This window comes from Lissotriton vulgaris, chromosome 8 (genome assembly GCF_964263255.1).
Source record: "Lissotriton vulgaris chromosome 8, aLisVul1.2, whole genome shotgun sequence".
In the NCBI taxonomy this organism is placed as follows: Eukaryota; Metazoa; Chordata; class Amphibia; order Caudata; family Salamandridae; genus Lissotriton; species Lissotriton vulgaris.
This window is the reverse complement of record NC_141696.1, coordinates 156,742,665-156,764,468: the sequence shown is the minus strand read 5'-3', so window position 1 is coordinate 156,764,468 and position 21,804 is coordinate 156,742,665. Positions and strand designations below refer to the sequence as shown.

Genomic DNA, 21,804 nt, shown 5'->3' with positions numbered 1-21,804 from the left:
AACCTGAAAAGAAAGTTGTGGCCGCCATTTTATAGATCGGGAACGGTTCCCGGAGTTGAATATTTCTGTGAAAGCTAAGATCAGGGTGGAGATATTCTGACCCTATGTTTGAGCAATGGGAGTGTTAGTGACACAAGTTGTGTCAAAAATAGAATTTTTGATCGCCAGCAATTTTTGCGATGACGACGCAACCGCCAGTGACCCACCCCTCCCCCCCTGTAGCGTCACGGGGACTTCGAGAACATTGGTGGAATGATAAAAATATATATATATATATATATATATATATATATATATATATATATATATATATATATATATATATATATACACACACACATATACATCTATCTCGCTGGTTGTGCAGTTGGGGACGCAAGGAGTTTGTTTATTTCTTTGGGCATGGAAGAAACATGCGAGAGGGTTCCACATCACACTGCTACTCGCGCAACCACTTGGCCGCCCGATCACGGCAGGTTGTTGCTTGCTGGGAGATGCAGTTTCATCCTACACCCAGAGAACTGCGAAAGGTGAATTTCGTAATCAGTGGGCGGAGCGAACTCTATTTCAGTTGGTGCAGGTGAACTAATTTGGTGGCAAACAACTCTCCTTCCGATCCACACTGGGCGCTGAGGAGGCTACATAGCCGAAATGCATACGCCCGTTATTTGCCAATTCTGAAATAAAGAAGCACCAAGCTGTTCCCCTCTTGTGGCCTCTGCCTTTCCTTTCAGAGGGTTTGAGATATATATTTATATTGTTTCCCAAAAAACACCCTGAAGCATCAAAAGGAGCACTCTACCACGCTCCTGACCATCAAGGTCATTTCTGCCTCCTTGCAGCCTGCCCTTCTTGGCCCTCGCAGTTTGCTGATGCAGACGTGTTTCGAGGCATACACGCCTCTTCATCTAGGGCACAATCAGCCATTGAAAACTCGACTCAACCATTTCCAGTTCTTTATTCACTTCGCCATTAGTGGGCGTGGCTTGGCATGATTTTCAAGCATTTTGGGAATTGTAGTCCTGTGAGTTCGAGATTAGTGACATCTTATAGTAAGTTCAATGTGTTGATTGTCATTATTATCCTTTGTGTGTGTGTATATATATATATATATATATATATATATATATATATATATATATATATATATATTCACTGAAAAAAACCATAGGTTTCACACCAGTTATAGTTAGGAATTAGCATTTAAAAAACCTATTAAATTCACTGAAAAAAACATAGGTTTCACACCAGTTATAGTTAGCTGGAAATTTTACTGATATAAAACCATTGAAATTCCCACGTTATAGTTAGTCGGACTCACTATAACTTGCGCGTGCAATGCACTGCTGATGACATCACATATTACATCACTCATGACATGGTCAGTGACATCACTCATGACACCATCCTTGTGACATAGTGACAGACCTCCTTTCACTATAATGTAACCCTTGAGACTCATATTCAAAAATAGAAACTGAAATTTTTAAAAAAATGGAGATACCTATATCAGTTACAACAAGCAATTCAGTAATTCCACTATCTATATACACATCCACTCATTCACCAACAGTTCTATATAGTCACTCATACATATACTCACTCATCATATGAAGTGATACACCTATACATCCTGTTACACACCGACATTCATCCAAAAGTTACTCACACACATATTCACACGTGCAAATAAACTATTGGACATCCATTTATTTGAATATAGAGTTATACACACACTTCCACCTTACTTCTATTTAAAATTACACATATTTATTCTCTTAAACAATCACTTATAGAAACACATACTTATTTAAACAGGAACTCTTACAATCTCTTACTCTCACATATACTCACTTATATACATCAATATTCATATATACTAGATTAAAACATATGTAGTTACTGATAAAGACACTAGTGAGACAGTCATTCACTCACTAACAAACACATATAGACACTCATCCACCCATACAGTCCTGTACATATGTTGTCTTCAAAACACATACAAACAAAGAGTCAGTCACTCATGCATCTATGTGCTAAGTAATACCCCCACCAAACCATATAGACACTCATACTGATACTAATAAAAATATCTAATAACCCATATACATACACATGAGTGGATGTGTATTAGATGGTGGTATTACTGAATTGGTTGTTGTATCTGGTATGGGTATATCCACTTTTTTGAAAATATTAGTTTCTATTTTTGAATATGTGTTTCATGGGTTACATTACACTGAAAGGAGGTCTGTCACTGTGTCACAAGGATGGTGTCATCAGTGATGTCATGAGTGATGTCACTGACCATGTCATGAGTGATGTAATATGTGATGTCATCAGCAGTGCATTGCACGCGCAAGTTATAGTGAGTCCGACTAACTATAACGTGGGAATTTCAATGGTTTTATATCAGTAAAATTTCCAGCTAACTATAACTGGTGTGAAACCTATGTTTTTTTCAGTGAATTTAATAGGTTTTTTAAATGCTAATTCCTAACTATAACTGGTGTGAAACCTATGGTTTTTTTCAGTGAATTTCATAGGTTTTTTAAATGCTAATTCCTTACTATAAGTTTCACTTTATAAATAAGACTGTTAGCACTCTAGTTGTTCTTTTTAACACTCTGGTACATTCTGTCATTGGGCTACAGTTGTGCTACATCTAGTTGAATTTTGGGCTACATTTACAATTTTTGATCTCTGGTGGCCATCTTTGGGCTTCATTGGGCTACTTTGGGCTACATTTGGGCTACATTTTGGCTCTAACATATATTAAGCCCAATGTAGCACAATACATATTTTTATAAAGTTAATTTTTTTACAAACCACTTCAGAATAGGGCTACCTGTCTCTACAATTATCCCATTTTTTTTTTTTTAATTTTTGGGGGGAGCGCTCCCAGAGCGCGCCCCGGAGTGCGCCCCGAAAAGCGTATTTCTGAAAAGCGCCCCCGGGCGCGCTCCGGGGAGCGTCTCGTGAGCGCCAATATCGCAAACGAAAACATGATCGTGACGTATCGCGTAGCCGCGACCGCGTGATACGCACGGCGTAAGCGCACCCGGAAGTACTCGAACGAATACGATCGCAAAACGTAAACTTCCGACGCGCTTACGCTGCGCGCCCCCGTGCGCGTAGCGTAAGCGCGTCGGGTCATGTGAGCAGAAAATAACACTTTTCATTGGTTCATAACAGTTTTAGTTTCATAATGATGAAGCCCCTGGTCTTGTGACCTGAAAATAACACTTCTCATTGGTTCAGGACAGTTTTGTTTTCCAAATGATGAAAGCCCCCACCTTTTTTCCTTATTCTGACTTTGTCCTTTGACTGAGGAAGATCTGTTTGGAACTCTCTGTACCTTTTTGTACTTTAAAATGGCTTCAGTAGCAGCAGCAGCAGGTGCATCTCAGCCACCACCACCACCACCACCACCAAGAGGACCAGCTCCAAATTATATTGGTGGTCAAGAACAGGAGGAGGAGGAAGAGGAAGAGGAGGAGGGGAGAAGAAGATGGCTGCCTGAAGAAAACACACCTTATAAACCCAAACCACACTTCATTTGGCAGTTTTTTTCAATCCCAGAGGGGCAAAAAAAGGTGAATGCGCCCAAAGTCACTTGCCTCATCTGCGATGATGAACTTTCACGGGGCAACCCAAATAAGAAATATTCTTTTGGTAACTATACCATGATTCGGCACATGACAAGAAAGCATCCAAACAACTACTCTCGCGCAGAGTTCCGGGAACTGGCCAGTAACCTCCCCCAGTCATCAAGGACCCCCTCCCAAAGAAAACAACCCTCTTCCTCGCAACCAGAAACATCTGAGGTGATGCCTTGCATTCAGCCAAGATTTGCTGATTTTAAAATTACTTGTAAGGCTTGTGGCAAGCTTATCTCCTATGGGGAACAAAGTGTTAAGCTCATCGTCCTTGCAGGTGATAATCACAAGTGCCCCAAAAAGAAATAATTTTTTGGGTTTTTTGTTTTTTTGCTCCAGTTGAGCCAGTTTCAATTCCCTTTTTTTGTTTCTCCCCCTAAAAAATACAAAAAAAATATAAAACTGTTTTGAAAAGCCAAAAAAAGTTTAAAAAGTTCCAAAAACACAAAAAAAATATAAAACAACAAAAAGAAGAAAAAAAAAAGTTCTTTTAAGAACTACCTCCAATTTCTAAATGAAAACTTCATTTTTTTAAAACTCTGTCATCTTTTTCCCTCATTTTACGCTCCCCGGTGCGCTACCTGGTGCGCGCACCGAGCGCTTCCCCCGCGCAAAACGAAAAAAAAAAAAATATTTTAAATGCCCCGCGGGGCCCTTTTATAGCCCCCACATCAAACCTAGGGGGTCAAAGGGGTCTATCCCTGACGCCTTATGGTCAGTTCCCACTTTGTTTTAGCCACCTCTTATGTCTCGATTTTACCGAGACACAAGATGGCGACCGCTCTGGACTGTTTGGAATGTTTACAGACACCCGAGAGCCAATCAGCTTTCCATGCGCACCTCGCGTGTCGCGCCTGGAGCGCACTCCGGTGCGCGCACCTGTGCGCTGCTATAGATATATATATTTTTTTGGACCTAAATTACTCAAAATCCACTGGAGCACATATCTTGAGACATAGCAAAGGCACATCGGGCTACCAGTCCCTACAATTTTGCCAAGTTTGGTGTAAATCCATTCAGCCGTTCGGGCTAAAAGTGAAATCGACCGCCCTATGGAAATTAACATGGGGAAAACGCGTTTTGGGACCCCCCTTTTATCTCGGCCCCCGCTTATTGTATCCCCGCCAAACTTTCAGGGAAGGACCGGAGCTCGACGAGGCCATTTTCCTGAAATTTTCAGGCAGATTCGTCAACCGGTGCCAAAGTTATTCCAAATAGAATTTTGAGATTTAACATTGAAAAAAATCCTAACTATAACTACCTACTGGCGACCGCCAGTAGGTAATATATATATATATATATATATATATATATGTATATATACACACACACACACACACACACACACACACACACACACTCACTCACCGGTCACTATCACAGACTCATGTACGCAATCACAAACTCACTCAGACACTTATACATCCAGTCACATACCCACTCAGATTCCCATGTACCCACTCACATACTCATTCATGTACTCATGCACCCACTTACAGACTCACTTGGAGAGTGATGTATACATATACAGACCAAATCAGAGACTCACGCACCTACTTAAGAGACCCACTCTGACTTATCCGCACAGTCTCATACCCACATAGAGACTCTTACGCCCTCTCACAGACCAACCTGGGCACTCATGCTCCCACTTACAGACACACTCGGAGAGTCACACACCCATGTATAGACCCACTCAGTCTCTCACACCCACTTGCAGACCCACTCACGCATGTACTAGCAGACCCACTGAGACTCTCAAACACCCACTTACAGACCCACTGAGTAACTCGTACAGCCATTCATAAATCCACGCAGACACCCATACAGTCACTCGCACACCCAGTCACAGACCCACTCAGACACTCATGCATGTACCCATTCCCTCATCCACTCAGAGACTTATGCTCTCACTCACAGGCCCATTGAGACACTCATGCACCCACAACAGTCACTCATACACCCACTACAGTCACTCACACACCCACTCATAGACCCAACTGAGAGCCTTGGGCACCTAGTCACTGATACACTCAGAGACTGACGCACACACTCACCGTATTCGCTGTGTCTCCTTGGCAATTGTGACATTGTGAAAACCAAAAATATCTTGAAATAAGATTATTAATGTACTTTTTAAATGAATAGATGACAACAGTAAGTGGTGCACCAGGCACATGTATTGTTCAATATCTCAATATAGACAAAAAATATATAATATAAGGACGTTCTAGTTATGAAATAGAATTAAAAAAACTTAGAAATTCACTGAATAAAAACAAATGTTACAGGGACGTTATAGCATGGCCGACATTTCACTTGTACAAAAACAAGAAAAATTCAACAGTTCTAGTTAGATGAGCAATGCACTGCTTATGATCTCACATCACTCATGACATGGTCATTGACATCACTGATGACATCTCAAATTACTTCACTGATGACAATCTACAGAATCTGAAGCACCTGCTCACACCTCCATATAGCCTTTCATACACCCACTCCAACTTCCACACTATCATTCTCAAACGCATTCATACATCGATACCAGTACTTACACAGCTACTAATTACAAAATCCTGTGCACACGGTGCAGTGTAATTGGTACTCGACAATAATGACAGTGTCCACACAAAATAAAGTAAATTCAAAGTCCATCTTTGGTGAAGATAAGATTTATATAACAATTTCCTTCCTATATACATTCCCCCCTTTTTTGTTTATTTAACCTTTTTTTCTTTGTGTCCTTCCCAGCCCTGAAGAGTCAAGTGGTACACACGGTGTGACGAAACCCTTGTCGACTGGTTCATGTCATTTATACTGCTCAGAATGGTTATATAAATCTTACCTTCACCAAAGATGGACTTTGAATTTACTTTATTTTGTGTGGACACGGTCATAATTGTCGAGTTCTGAGATCAGAACCAATTACACCACAACGTGTGCACAGGATTTTGTAATTATTTATTTAGTGTAGGCTTGTCCCACACTTTGGCAGGGATTGTTTGGATGCCTGGGTTTGTTGCCCCCGACATGTTTCGCACCGTGTAACCTCCATCCAGACACATACTCAGAATCGTATATGCAAGAGTTCCAATTCTTCCTGTCCATTAATTCAAACCCGTCCTCTTTACGTACACTTACACAGCTACTCACCGATTCATAAATCAACACACTGGAAACAACCATTACAACACATGCATTACAACACATTATTTTATCCCGCATGTCATTACAACGAAAATGGCTTGATGTGGGGGGCATAAGGAGTTGGATGTAACTCCATCACCTTCCCTACTGTTGCAAAGACTGGGTTTGTAATAGTAAGTTATACTATTCAAAATTCCAGTGCACCCCCAACAGCAAGTCGGGGTAAAAAATTGCATTGTAACGGCATGCAGGGTAAAATCATGTGTTGTAACGTTATATGACCCAACACACACATTTACTCACTCACCCACTCACTAAAACAGCCACTGCCATATCCACTCATACGCCTGTACCGCGACTCACACTCTGAGTCAGTAACCCAAACAGTAAATCACACAGCCACTTACTAATACAGTTACGCACTCACTCATTTACTCATTCAGATATCAACAGGAAACCACTTGCCTACACAGTCACCGACACAAGCACACACATACCCCATCACTCACCTATACTGCCTTCCACATACCCAGTTACTCACCCATATACCACTTATACATGCATTCACTCACTGACACAGCCATATACACACTCGCCATACAGCCCTTCTCTCACACACACACACCCATAGTCACTGACTCATTCACCCATACAGGCAGTCACACACACCCTCACCCACTCGCCCACCCACACTGACACTCAGACACCCATAAAGGTATTAAGAAAACCAATCACTCACCCATACAGAAAATCACGTACCCACTCACATACCCATACAACCACTTAGACACCAACTGACAGATACAGACATTCACACAACCAGTCACTCACCCATACATTCACTGAGACACCTAATCACTCACTAACCAGTCATGCACCCACTGAATAATAGAATCAGGCAATCATACACCCACTGATTCACCTATACACATTGGTATGTATATTTAACACTCAAACTTTTTAAAAACACCCCCTGGATGATGCCATCAGTAATGTAATTTGAGATGTCATCAGTGATGTCACTGACCATGTCCCGAGTGATGCAATATGAGGTCATAAGCAGTGCATTGCGGGGGAAACGAGTTACAGTTAGCTTAGCTATCTTGAACTGCTGAATTTCTCTGGTTTTGTACGAGTGAAATGTCAGCCTAACCATAACGTCCCTTTAACCTTAGTTTTTTTTCAGTTATATATATATATATATATATATATATATATATATATATATATATATATATATATATATATACACACACACACACACACACACACACCTCAAGAAAATCAATGTGGGTGCATCTTTAGTGCATTTTGTATTATATGTAATTAAGTAATTGTACTGGTGGCCATCTTACATTGCACCTGGCCACTTCCACAGGATTTCTTTAGGCCCTTAGGGCTTCATATGTTGACTCATTTAGAACCGCAGTATATATTGTTTTGCATTTAATAACATGACAATATGTGTTATACATATTACAAGTTTTCGGAGTATGCCTTCTTTAACTTTCAATATTAATATATTACATTTAATTACCAGAGAAGAAAGATGATATTGTAAAATGGTGAGAATATGATTATGGGTTTTCTTTTAAGCCACAAAATGTTAAGAACATTTGTCTTACTTTTATCTTATGCTACATCATTTGTGATCACAAGTGATAAGGGCATTTTTTTCATGACATGTTTCAGAATCAGTATAAAGCAGTGTTTACTGCCCTCTTGGGCAGACATGAACTTTCAACTTGTGGGAAACTTGCTTTCATATCAAAGTTACAGATTGAGAACACACTGGCTTTTCAGAAATATAAACTGGTCTTGTAGGTGGCTCCAAGCTCTCAACCTCCAGCTTTCAGATATGCAAAATATGTTGTGCACCACTCACAGTGTCATCTGTTTAGAGGCAATTAGTATTACCTACGATGATGAAAAATAGAATGCAAAATGTAGTATGTTGTCAGCTTTTATAATATTTACACTGTGTTGATTTATGAGCAACATATTTATTTCAATACCTGATGTAATAATTCTACATATGATTACATTCAAAGAGTCCCACAAAAAATAATACTTCCAATTTCTTGTGTATTATCTATTGTGGGAAAGGGCAAACAGAACCTACTTCAAAAACCCTGCGTTGTACATGCGGACCTTCGCTTGGTGAGTAGAAATATATTTTTTACTTCCACCTTTCTCTTTTCCCTGTTCGGAGTGCAAAGTTGGCATACCCGTGCCTAAAATAATGTCAAAGGAACTATATACAGGGTGTGGTCAGGATTTACATCAGACAACCGACAATACTATCCACAAGATACATTGTCAGCACTAACACATGCTCATTCCAGGTTAACAGACAACACCTTCTTTTAATCCGAGGAAAGGGAATAATTAACAGTGGACATGTCCTATATCTGTGCACTCACCTTTAGCCTGCAAAGAACTGCATTCTTTATGCAAGAGCTCCATCTCACGTCCTAGCGCCTTTTTCTGTCTTTCCAGCTCATCCCGCAGAACCAAAATCTTCAACTGTAAACATTCACTCTCTTTCTTCTATTGAAACGAAAATTTAAATTGTGTTTTACATAATGTGCATACTACAAATGATCCATACCTCAATCACAATAATTCGTATACAAATAATTGAGCGCACAGCTTTAATCGTTCTTTAGCAAATAAGAAAGTAAATCTCACTTCACTCAACTGATGGACACCTAAAAGAAACGGCCATTATCAAGCTAAGTTTAAAAACTTTAGGATTAAATTGCTACTGCACTTTCTCGCTCAGTCTACAAAAGAAGTGACTGGCACAGCTTGCCAACAAGATATTCTGCAATGCCACTGCTGTAAATAAAACCCTTAAACATAGCAAGATTTAGGGCCAGATGTATCAAAGGGTTTTACCTATTCTGGGTCTATGGGAAAATGTGTTCATACATATGGCCCATAGTCCTTTAGCGGATAATGCTAAAAAAAATTCAATTAATATAGTCATAGTGCCCGACATAGTGGCTCTACTGCCATTAAAGGTAGCGCTAAAGACCCGAGCCGAAGGCTATTATAACATTCTGCCCCTAGGGGGCATAATGTTCTAATTTGAGCCCGAGAGGACTGAAATCCTCTAGGGCTCCGTGAGGCCTTTGTTCACAGCAACAGCTGTGAAATGAAACAGACATTGGAATGTTGAGGCACCGGGCTTCAACCGGCCATTAGAAGTCCTGAGCACTCCATTGTCTTCAATTGAGCTCCCAAAACTCCAATGTTCTAATTTACAGGAGCCACTATTTGCCTTTTGCAAAAGTAAAAATTGGAGACACACAATGACCGCTAGCTGACGCAAAATATCTACACACTAGCACAGGATTGGAGCTTACCAAGAGTTAGCGAGCACTAAAATGTGAATACTGAACAATACAACAGCTCTGAGTTAACAGAATCAACATAGTTGGTGAAAAGATCACGTAATCGCAAATGTCAAATTGCAACAGTAAAAACATAATTTGCACCACCCCTTGTCTATGTAAATAAACATATAAACGAATGACAACAAAAAGTAACCATTTAATTGAACACAAATCAAAACTAAATAGCAATACTGAAATGAAATGCAGAACATAATCCGGGTTGGGGCTGTGTGGGAATTTCCACCAGAACAAAAATGGTCTAAAATGGACGCCAGATATACTGAAATACTGCATACAGCAGAAAGAGGTTTGGATGCTTTACTTTAAAGATTATAATTTATGTAATAAATGGGCACGATAAAAATGACGAGGCAAAATGAAGAACATATAGTGACGTTGTATGCAGAAATTGGTTTGAATATCCGAGATGAAACATACATCTTGATGTTATAAAAGGCCTCCCCATACATTTTTGAAAGAAAAACTAGGAATGCCTATTGACAGGCCCTGCATCGGCATGTAACAAACAGTTGATTCTCATAAAAAAGGCATGGAAGTTGCATAAGGTTACTGTTTAGGGACAACACAATAGGATTAATGAAATATATAGAAACAATCAACCTACATGTTTTCCAACTAATGAAGGATCATTCGAAATGTACTGTATGTAACCTTTAAGAAACTAGGATCATAAAAATGTGTTATTGAAAAAAAATACGAGGAAGAAAGAAGACAAATTACTAACATCACGTAACAAGAAATCAGTTCACAGCGCTACATATACCAAGAGTGATCTCATGTCAACAATGTATTGTCCTAGCAGAGTAGGCATGATCATAATGCATCCCTTAACTTGAGCAAAGAATACCATTTGCCCAAAATAATATACCCAGGATGGGCCCGGCGCGGAGGCTTCACACAACACATAATAAGCGGGGGAACATGGAGGCCCTCTTAGTTCTTTTGGTTGTTTTTGAGCGAGAAGGCGCATGCTTAACGACAGACATGGCCTCTTGTGCAGAGATCCCTAGTGGAGTAGCCTATGACCAACGGATTAATACTACTAGACCTTACACATGAAAGTCTTGTATCATTATTTTGCAGGAAGCCTAAAGCAAAACTGTCGCAACAGCAGTCCTGACGGTAATGATGAGTTCAAGATGCTAGCGTTGTATCAAGGACCCTGTTAGTCATATATAGGCTGTAACAGAAAAGGTTCCCACAAGAAATGCCATTGTTTAATAATCCACGTTGATTCACGTAAAATAAATGGCTGCATAGAATTATCTTGCAGGCGATCTTGATAGAACTGCGCAAAACTGTTTGAAAAGACAACTCACGGCATAAAGGATCTGAACGCTCCATAAAAAGAAGCAAAGAAATATCACTACGTAAAACGAGTACAGGTAACAAGCACTAACATTCTAAAATAATAAAAACAGAGTTACCTTTAATGAAACAGATCAGGCAAATGCAACTTTGTAGGCCTGTCCGGGGTAATGACAAGCCTGTGTGACTCAAGAGGATACAAAAACCCCAATACGTCTTGCAAGCCCAAGTAAAGGGTGGTACAATGAGGCAACATGCACATTTTATCATTAACACTATGAACAGCCGCGCTTTCCAGCAGAGTGGAGGACACAACCTAGGTCTGATGAGCTAATCCAGAACTGATTCAACAATCCACTGGAAAGGGACAAACTCGGCTGCAACTGGATGTCTGTGCCTTAGGATAGAACTGGAAGAACCATCATATATCATTGCCCTGGTAGCTTGGCCGACACTGTTCATTCCGCATCATCATTTTGACAAGATATATTTGGAGTCAAAAACGTCTGTAAATGTTACTCTTCCTTCCGGACTCAAACCTGAGGCAACAAACAAAAGCGCCATTCCTGACATCAGGAAAGGTCCAATAATAATCCCAGTACACAAGAAGGCAGACCACAGGCATCATCAAAGACGTCTGAGGTGCTCTGAGGCTTACTGCATCATTTGGGGCCAAAATACCGCATTGCTGCTGTTTCCCGAGGGTCCCCTGCTACCGGTCTCCCGAGTCTCCCACCGCCGTTGCCACAACTCTCACCAACGCGGCGCGGCCAAGGGTAAAGGACTACAGTAACCAGGAGCCCTAGCGTGGGAAGCCCGCGTCGCGGGATCGCGCGCGAGTCACGCCGGGTTAAGCCCGGGACAAGGGCGGGACCGTCTGAGGCCGTCCGAGGCCAGGTTAGGCTGGGCTACACCTCTGACAACTTAACTCCTGGACAGTAAGCATTTCTAATATTGGACTGCCGTTCTTGGCATTAGAGGGTTTGATAGCGGGTTATATTTTTCTGTCTGCTTTGAAGTATATTTTATTCTACCCTCCTCCATTATGGATAAAAGGAGAGTGGGAGACAAGGTTGTGGGTACCCTCGATGCTTTTCTTAGAAGGGCGGAATCAGTATTGATTCATGAAATTGAGGCAGCTTTCTCTTGATCCCTCTAGTTCAAGAAGGAGATCTCTACCATGTGCCCAGCCACCCAGTACCCAGCCAGCTCCTGACACTGATGCTTCCAGTAATCACTCGTCACCTAGGTCACCTAGTTTACTCTGTGCTAGCCCTGTACAGCCCACCCCCCAGACTATGAGTAATGTTAGTAGCCCTGCCATGGTAATAACAAGGAGGAGGAAGGCAATGGGTGCCATTAACCGCCAAACAAAACAAGCATTTGCAATGCATAAGGTCTCGCATTAGGAAAGTTTGAGCTATTGGTATTGTAAATGACACATTTTTTATTTATGTGTTGGTTTTGAAAATAGCAAAAATAATAGCTTTGTCATTTACAATGCCAATAGTTATAACTTGTGACACCTATAGCATTTGTAATGCAATATGTGTTGTATTCACGTGACTTAGATGTATTGATATTACAAATAACAATGGCTTTTAATTTATTTTTTTAATAATTAATACTTAAATAAAAAGTTATTGTAACTTAAAATGGCAATAGCTTAAACTTTTGTAAATAACTTTTGTGAAGAATATGTTCAGTGTATTTTATTGTGACGAAAATCCAAGAACAGAAGTGAAATACTAACCTCTTTTTGTGACATTTGTAATAAAGCTTGAAACATTGAGAGAACATATTTGACCCAGTTGTTGTTGGAATGGTTGCACAGATTGATGCTGTGGTGGCGCGGAGTGATGTTGTGGTGGCGATTAGTGATGCTGTGGCATTCAATGATCCTGTGGTAGAGCATAGTGATGTTGTTGTGCCCCTGAGTGATGCTGTGGTGGTGCTGAGTGATGCTGTGGTGATGCGATAGATAGAGTGAGGGCGATAGATAGATAGAGGGAGGGCGATAGATAGATAGATAGAAAGATAGATAGAGTGAGGGTGATAGATAGCTAGACGGATAGAGTGATGGCGATCAGTATCTAGATAGATAGAGTGAGGGCGATAGATAGATACATTGATAGATAGAGTGAGGGCGATAGAGTGAAGGCGATAGATAGAGTGAGGGCGATTAGATAAATAGAGGGAGGGCGATTAGATAGATAGAGGGAGGGCAATTAGATAGATAGAGGGAGGGCGATAGATAGATAGAGGGAGGGCGATAGATAGAGGGAGGGCGATAGATAGATGGAGTGAGGGCGATAGATAGATAGATAGATAGATAGATAGATAGATAGATAGATAGATAGAGTGAGGGCGATAGATAGAGTGAGGGCGATAGATAGATAGTTAGACAGATGGATAGATAGAGTGAGGGCGATTAGATAGATAGAGTGAGGGTGATAGATAGAGTGAGGGTGATAGAGTGAGGGAGGGCGATAGATCGATAGAGGGAGGGCGATAAAGTGAGGGAGGGCGATAGAGGGAGGGCGATAGATCGATAGAGGGAGGGCGATAGAGTGAGGGAGGGCGATAGATAGAGTGAGGGAGGGCGATAGATAGAGTGAGGGAGGGCGATAGATAGAGTGAGGGAGGGCGATAGATCGATAGAGGGAGGGCGATAAAGTGAGGGAGGGCGATAGAGGGAGGGCGATAGATCGATAGAGGGAGGGCGATAGAGTGAGGGAGGGCGATAGAGTGAGGGAGGGCGATAGATAGATGGAGTGAGGGCGATAGATAGAGTGAGGGCGATAGATAGATAGTTAGACAGATAGATAGAGTGAGGGCGATAGATAGATAGTTAGACAGATAGATAGAGTGAGGGCGATTAGATAGATAGAGTGAGGGCGATAGATAGATAGAGTGAGGGCGATAGATAGATAGAGAGGGCGATAGAGGGAGGGCGATAGATAGATAGAGAGGGCGATAGAGGGAGGGCGATAGATAGATAGAGGGAGGGCGATAGATAGATAGAGGGAGGGCGATAGATAGATAGAGGGAGGGCGATAGATAGATAGATGGAGTGAGGGCGATAGATAGATAGATGGAGTGAGGGCGATAGATAGATAGATGGAGTGAGGGCGATAGATAGATAGATAGATAGATAGATAGATAGATAGATAGATAGATAGATGGAGTGAGGGCGATTAGATAGATAGATAGATAGATAGATGGAGTGAGGGCGATTAGATAGATAGAGTGAGGGCGATAGATAGAGTGAGGGCGATAGATAGAGTGAGGGCGATAGATAGAGTGAGGGCGATAGATAGAGTGAGGGCGATAGATAGAGTGAGGGCGATAGATAGAGCGAGGGCGATAGATAGAGCGAGGGCGATAGATAGAGCGAGGGAGATAGATAGAGTGAGGGCGATAGATAGTTGTGTGTGTGGTTGTGTGTGGTTGTGTGTGCGTGGTTGTGTGTGAGTGGTTGTGTGTGAGTGTGTGTGGTTGTGTGTGTTATGCTTTGTTTTGCTATGCTATGTTTTGTTATGCTATGCTATGCTTTGTTGTGTTTGGTATGCTATGTTTTGCTAGGCTATGATATGTTTTGTTTTGTTATGCTATGTTTTGTTGTGTTTTGTTAAGCTATGCTATGTTTTGTTGTGTTTTGCTATGTTTTGTTATGCTATGTGTTGTGTTTTGTTATGCTATGCTATGTTTTGTTATGTTATGCTATGTTTTGTTATGCTATGCAATGTTTTGTTTTGCTATCCTATGCTTTGTTTTGCTTTGCAATGCTTCGTTGTGTTTTGTTAAGCTATGCTATGTTTTGTTGTGTTTTGCTATGTTTTGTTATGCGTTGTGTTTTGTTATGCTATGAAATGTTTTGTTATGCTTTGTTTTATTATGCTATGCTATGTTTTGCTAGCTATGCTTTGTTTTGTTATGCTATGCTATGTTTTGTTGTGTTTTGCTATGTTTTGTTATGCTATGCTATGTTTTGCTATCCTATGCTTTGTTTTGTTATGCTATGCTATGTTTTGTTGTGTTTGTTATGCTATGCTATGCTATGCTATGCTTTGTTATGCTATGCTTTGCTATGCTATGCTTTGCTATGCTATGCTTTGTTTTGCTATGTTATGTTTTGTTATGGTATATTTTGTTATGCTATGCTATGTTTTGCTATGCTATGCTATGTTTTGCTATGCTATGCTTTGTTATGCTATGCTACATGTTGTGTTTTATTATGCTATGCTTTGTTTTGCTATGCTAGGTTTTGTTATGCTATGCTATGTTTTGTTGTGTTTGATATGCTATGTTTTGCTATGCTATTATGTTTTGTTTTGCTGGGCTATGTTTTGTTGTGTTTTGTTAAGCTATGCTATGTTTTGTTGTGTTTTGCTATGTTTTGTTATGCTATGTGTTGTTGTGTTTTGTTATGCTATGTTTTGTCATGTTATGCAATGTTTTGTTATGCTATGCTATGTTTTGTTGTGTTTGATATGCTATGTTTTGCTATGCTATTATGTTTTGTTTTGCTGGGCTATGTTTTGTTGTGTTTTGTTAAGCTATGCTATGTTTTGTTGTGTTTTGCTATGTTTTGTTATGCTATGTGTTGTTGTGTTTTGTTATGCTATGTTTTGTCATGTTATGCAATGTTTTGTTATGCTATGCTATGTTTTGTTTTGCTATCCTATGTTGTGTTTTGTTATGCTATGCTGTTTTGTTGTGTTTTGTTATGCTATGCTAGGTTTTGCTTTGCTTTCACTGTGCTTGTTGCCTGTTCAGCTTGTTTTGTACTGGTTCCACCCTTTTTCCGCTGTACCCTTCCGTGTACTGGTTCCCCCCTTTTTTCCCCGCTTTTCCCTCGCCGGTCCCGCTTGCCACCGCTGCGTCCCCTGTGGCCCCGCCCCCCGCTCCTATTTGTCCACTTACCCCCCTCCCAGCTGCTCCTCCATCCCACCTCCCCTTATAATTGTGGCCGCTTCGCGCTGAAGGGAGCGACCATTGACCTCGTTTGGCAGGCAGGTCGCTCCCCCAGGTCGGCCAGCTCGCCTGGACCGCGCCCAGTGCCAGAACCCCTGGCCCCCGCAATCACCATAGCACCCAACAGCATTACAATGCTAGCTCCCTCCACGCACTCAACCCCGGACGAGAACACACCTGCTACCAAACCACCCCGAAGCACACCCAAGGACCCTTCACCTGCCGGAACTACAGCTTCACCAGCAAAAGGACCGCAAAACCACCAACAGAAGGACCAAACTACCTCAGATGCTTCCTCCTAAACACCCGCTCTGCCCGCAAACACGCCGTCGAACTCTGGGACCTTCTCGACTACCTCCCCAGACGTCGCTTTCCTGACGAAGACCTGGCTGAACCCCACCTCAGCTCCCGACATTGCCATAGCCATCCCAGAAGGCACAAAGATCACCCGCAGGGACCGCACCAACTGCATAGGAGGAGGTATCGCCATCGTCCACAGGAACACCATCAGAGTCTCGACCAACACCGACGACACACTCAGAACCGCCTAACACATGCACTTCCAGATTCACTCCGACCCCAACACCACCCTCAGAGGAACCAGACTATAGTTCATCGCCGACTTAGTCAGCACACACGGCCATGCCTCCATGGACTACATCCTCCTCAGGGACATAAACTACCACCAACAACACCAACTCCACCACCTTGATTGACAACCTCGCCAACCTGGGACTCAGACAGCTCGTGGAAACACCAACCCACGCAGCCGGTCACACGCTTGACCCCTTTTTCTCCGCAAGCCCCCACGTCTCCTTCAACCACACCACCGAACTCCATTGGACCGACCATCGCTGCATCCACTTCATCCTTCAAAAAACCTACCACTGCACCCAACAGATGCCTCGCCGCTGCTGGAGCAGTCACAGAAGACCAGCTAACCACCACCCTCACCCACCCATCGACTCCACCGACCTAGACACCTGCAACCTCAGACAATGGATCAACGACTGCGCCAACACCCTCGCCCCGCTCAAGACACCCTCAAGAAAGCCACCTGGTTCACCGAAGACCTCCAAGCCTCCAAATGAACATGCCGAAAACTGGAGAAGAACTGGCTCCGCGAACAAAGACCGGACAGCCACGCAGCCCACAAGAACGCCACCCGCAGACACCATCAACTCATCAGACCCACCAAGAGGGCCTCATTCAAAGATCGCCTGGATAACAACACACACAACAGCAAAGAGCTCTTCAATATCGTGAAGGAACTCTCCAACCCCAGCTCCAACACCAACGACATCCCGCCTTCGCAAGACCTGTGCGACTCGCTGGCCACCTTCTTCCACCACAAGATCGCAGACATCCATGACAGCTTCAACGCCACGACCGCCTCGACCACCACCGCCCCCACGACCAGCATCTGCACCAACCACCTGCTCTCCTGGACCAGCATCAATGACGAGGACACCAATGAGATCATGAACACCATCCACTCAGGATCACTGTTAGACTGCTGCATGCCCTCACCACATCTTCAACAAAGCCAGCACAGCCATCGCACCTCATCTCCGGAAAGTAATCAACATCTCCTTCGAGACAGCAACCTTCCCGGAAAGCTGGAAGCACGCAGAGATCAATGCCTTACTCAAGAAACCCAAGGCGGACCCCAAGGACCTCAAGAACTTTTGTCCCATTTCCTTGCTCCCGTTCCCGGAGAAGGTCACCAAGAAAATTGTCAACAAACAACTGACCCGCTTCCTCGAGGAGAACAGCATCCTCGACCCGTCCTAGTCCAGGTTCCGCAGCAACCACAGCACCGAAACCGCCCTCATTGTCGCTACTGATGACATCAGGACCCTGCTTGACAATGGAGAAACAGCAGCTCTCATCCTCCTGGACCGGTCAGCCGCCTTGGACACAGTCTGCCACCACACTCTACGAACACGCCTACATGACGCCGGGATCCAAGAGAAGGCCCTGGACAGGACAACATCCTTCCTCTCTGGCAGAACTCAGAGCGTCCGCCTGACCCCTTCCGCCCCATTGCCACAGAAATCATCTGCGGCGTACTCCATGGTTCTTCCCTCAGCCCGACGTTGTTCAACGTCTACATGGCACTCCTCGCCCACGTCGCCCGACAGCACGACCTCAACATCATCTCCTACACCTAAAACACCCAGCTGATCATCTCCCTCACCAAAGACCCTCACACTGCCAAAACCAACCTCCACGAAGGAATGAAGGCCGTCGCCGAATGGATGAGGAACAGCCGACTGAAGCTGAACTCGGACAAGACGGAGGTCCTCATCCTCGGCTCTACCCCTTCAGCCTGGGACGACTCCGGGTGGCCGACAGCACTAGGAACAGCCCCGACACCCACCGACCACGCACACAACCTAGGGGTCATCCTCGACTCCACTCTCTCCATGACTAAGCAGGTCAACGCAGTCTCCTCATCCTGCTTCAACAACCTCTGAATGCTCCGAGACGAGAAGAACAGTCACCCAGGACCTCGTCACCAGCAGGCTGGACCAGGGAAACGCCCTCTACGCAGGAACATCGGCCAAGCTCCTGAGGAGATTGCGACCCATCCAGAACGCCTCAGCACGTCTGATCCTCGACATCCCCCGCCGCAGCCACATCGCACCCCATCTAAGAGACCTACACTGGCTCCTCGTCAACAAGAGGATAACCTTCAAACTCCTCATCCACACACACAAAGCTCTCCACAAGACCGGCCAAGCATACCTCAACAGACGACTCAACTTCTACACCCCCACCCGCCAGCTCTGCTCCGCCAGCCTCGCCCAAGTCCCCTGCATCCGAAGAACGACATCCGGCGGCAGATCCTTCTCTCACCTCGCCGCCAAGACCTGGAACACCCTCCCCACCAACCTACGGCAGACCCAAGACCTACTGGGCTTCAGAAGACTGCTCAAGACCCCTCTCCCCCCCCCCCCCCCCCCCAGCGGCTTGAGACCGTCATGGGTATGTTGTGTGCTTTATAAGTGTCCTGATTGATTGATGATACCTAGGATAATGGCACTGGTCAGGACACAGAAGTCAGAGGCCAATCTGGTGACACCGTGTTGGAAATCTCAAGTCTGGTATCCAGTTCTTATGGAACTGTCTATGAATTTTCCAATCCAACTTACCTGGACTCCTCTTCTGTTGACGGAATCTCAGGCAACTTGCACCCTTTGGTTCTGGAGAGCAGCCTCAGCCTTATGGGTTTGAGGATTACAGGGGGCGTTGGGAAGTCCTGGGCATTTTGGAGAGGGCTTCCTCTCTGATCAGGATGGCTTGGGCACACTCTACAGTCGAGGTATAGGTCTTCTTGGAGAAAGTGCTCACACTGGTATATGCGATGGGGTTTGGATCCCGTGGGGTCAGATGTAGTCAACTACTTGTCGGAATTGGTCAGTAAGGACTTGGCCTATCGCTCCATTGACGCGAGTAGGTTGGCAATATCTGCAGGCTACTTGCCTGTTCGGGAGGTTCTTGTGGAGGGGCACTCTCTGGCATGTAGGCTGTTCTGAGGCATATGCCTTGATTTCACCTCACCCAAGATATTCCTCCTTGTGGGACGTTAATACAGTGCAACATCTGCTGCAATCCTGGCAGGATAACTCTTACCTTTCCCGTAAGGAATTGACAGGTAAGCTAGCGGTGCTCCTTTGTCTTATCTCGTGTAAACGGGTATTGGATGAAAGGGCCTTGGAGGTTTCGGTATGGGTGTTCACACCGTACAGGGTGTCATTCACAGTTGCTCAACGTACAAAGTCTAGACAAGGGGATCCATGGCTTTGAAAGCCTTCGCCCCTGTGGGGGGGCACCTAGAGTACATCCTCGGAGCAACAGATTGGTCCTTGGACTCCACCTTTAAGGCCTTCTACTTTAAACCCATCTTGGGCATGGCTTCTCTGGAGGTCGATCAGCTTTTAACTAACATAATCTGAGACGTGAGACACCATTTACTAAAAAAGTAGAATAAGAACCACGACTTGGGTCAAGACAATGTCGAGAGGATGTAGAAGTGTTGGGGACCGAATGAACCACCCAAGGTGAGTGACTAGGAACCACATGGAGAGCGTGTGTGGTGTGGGAACACCACTGCGTGCTCCGTACAACTCTAAGTGCAAGTCTCGGTTGGAATTTTAAAGAATAAGAACCCTTCCCAGTAGACCATGAAGAAACCCTGTGGAAGACAGAAGAGAGCCACCACACCTGTGGATACCCTAGTACCCACGTTACCTACACCAGGGAAGTTGGTGCATAGATGTGAAGTGGTATCAGAAACCACAGTCAAACCCAATTGAGGACTTCAGGAAAGTGCCGCTGCTGACGAAGAAGAAAGTGGCTGGTGGAATCCGAAGGTGGATTCTAGTTGAGAGCTACCTGCAAGCAGAGGGGCCAGAGTCTATGTCACTCAGGACTGAACAGGAGATTTGGAAGATGAATGCCCACCAATGTCGGGAGTTGCAGGAGGGATGACAAGGACCATGACTCTGCAGCTGTGAGGACCAGGCGACGCTGAGGAAGACCAGGAGCCGTGCACAAGCTGTCCTACGTCGGATGTCGAATTCTGAGGGGTCGGTGTCCGGCGGAAGCACCAAAAAATCCTTGCCAAATGCAACCCACACAGAAATCGAAGAAGGTCCAATGTCGGAACCAACAAGGTCCAGGGGACTCACCACAAGAAGGGGAGTCAGTGAAGGCCCAGAGCAATCAGGGGAGCACAAAAGTAACAAAGGTGACCCTCAGATGGACCCACAGGCCGGAGGCACTGGAGTTTCGAGAGGACCTCAAGCAGCTCACCAAAACATGCAGGTCACGATGCACAACGATGAGGTATAGCCGAAGATTCTGGTCACTGCAGGTGCTCGAGGTAGGGGCTACTTGGAGCCCGAAGTTCTTCTTGGAAGGAATCCAATAAGCCTTTACAACTGCAAGTTGACGTGGTGCACAAGGGTTCGGTTATTGGAATCCCAATGAGGGATACAGGCCTCAAACTTGGTGAGAGGGCAGGGCAGGGCATGCCTTGGGAGTGGTGGAGAACCACTACCTGTGTTGCAGAACCTTACGGAGTCCAGAGGAGCTCATAATCAGCAGACTGGTCAACTTAGTTGCAGTGCCTGCGAATGCAGGGGAGGGACTCCTTCAGTCCAAGGGAGATTCCTTCAGGTGTCTTTGATGCCCACAGGCCTTGGAAGGTTCCTGTATGGTGCCGAGGTACAGACGATGCAGCAGACTGGAAGGGAGGGGAAAGTCGAGCCCAAATT

General features: G+C 44.1%; 1 protein-coding gene across 1 annotated transcript in view; it reads right to left on the bottom strand.

The window, feature by feature from the left end:
• Positions 1-21,804, bottom strand: part of UVRAG (UV radiation resistance associated) — a 356,076-nt gene that overhangs the window by 174,936 nt on the left and 159,336 nt on the right. The window contains exon 8 of the mRNA XM_086933865.1: positions 9,236-9,362. Coding sequence (XP_086789991.1) covers positions 9,236-9,362 — 127 coding nt within the window. The remainder of the gene's footprint in view (positions 1-9,235; positions 9,363-21,804) is intronic.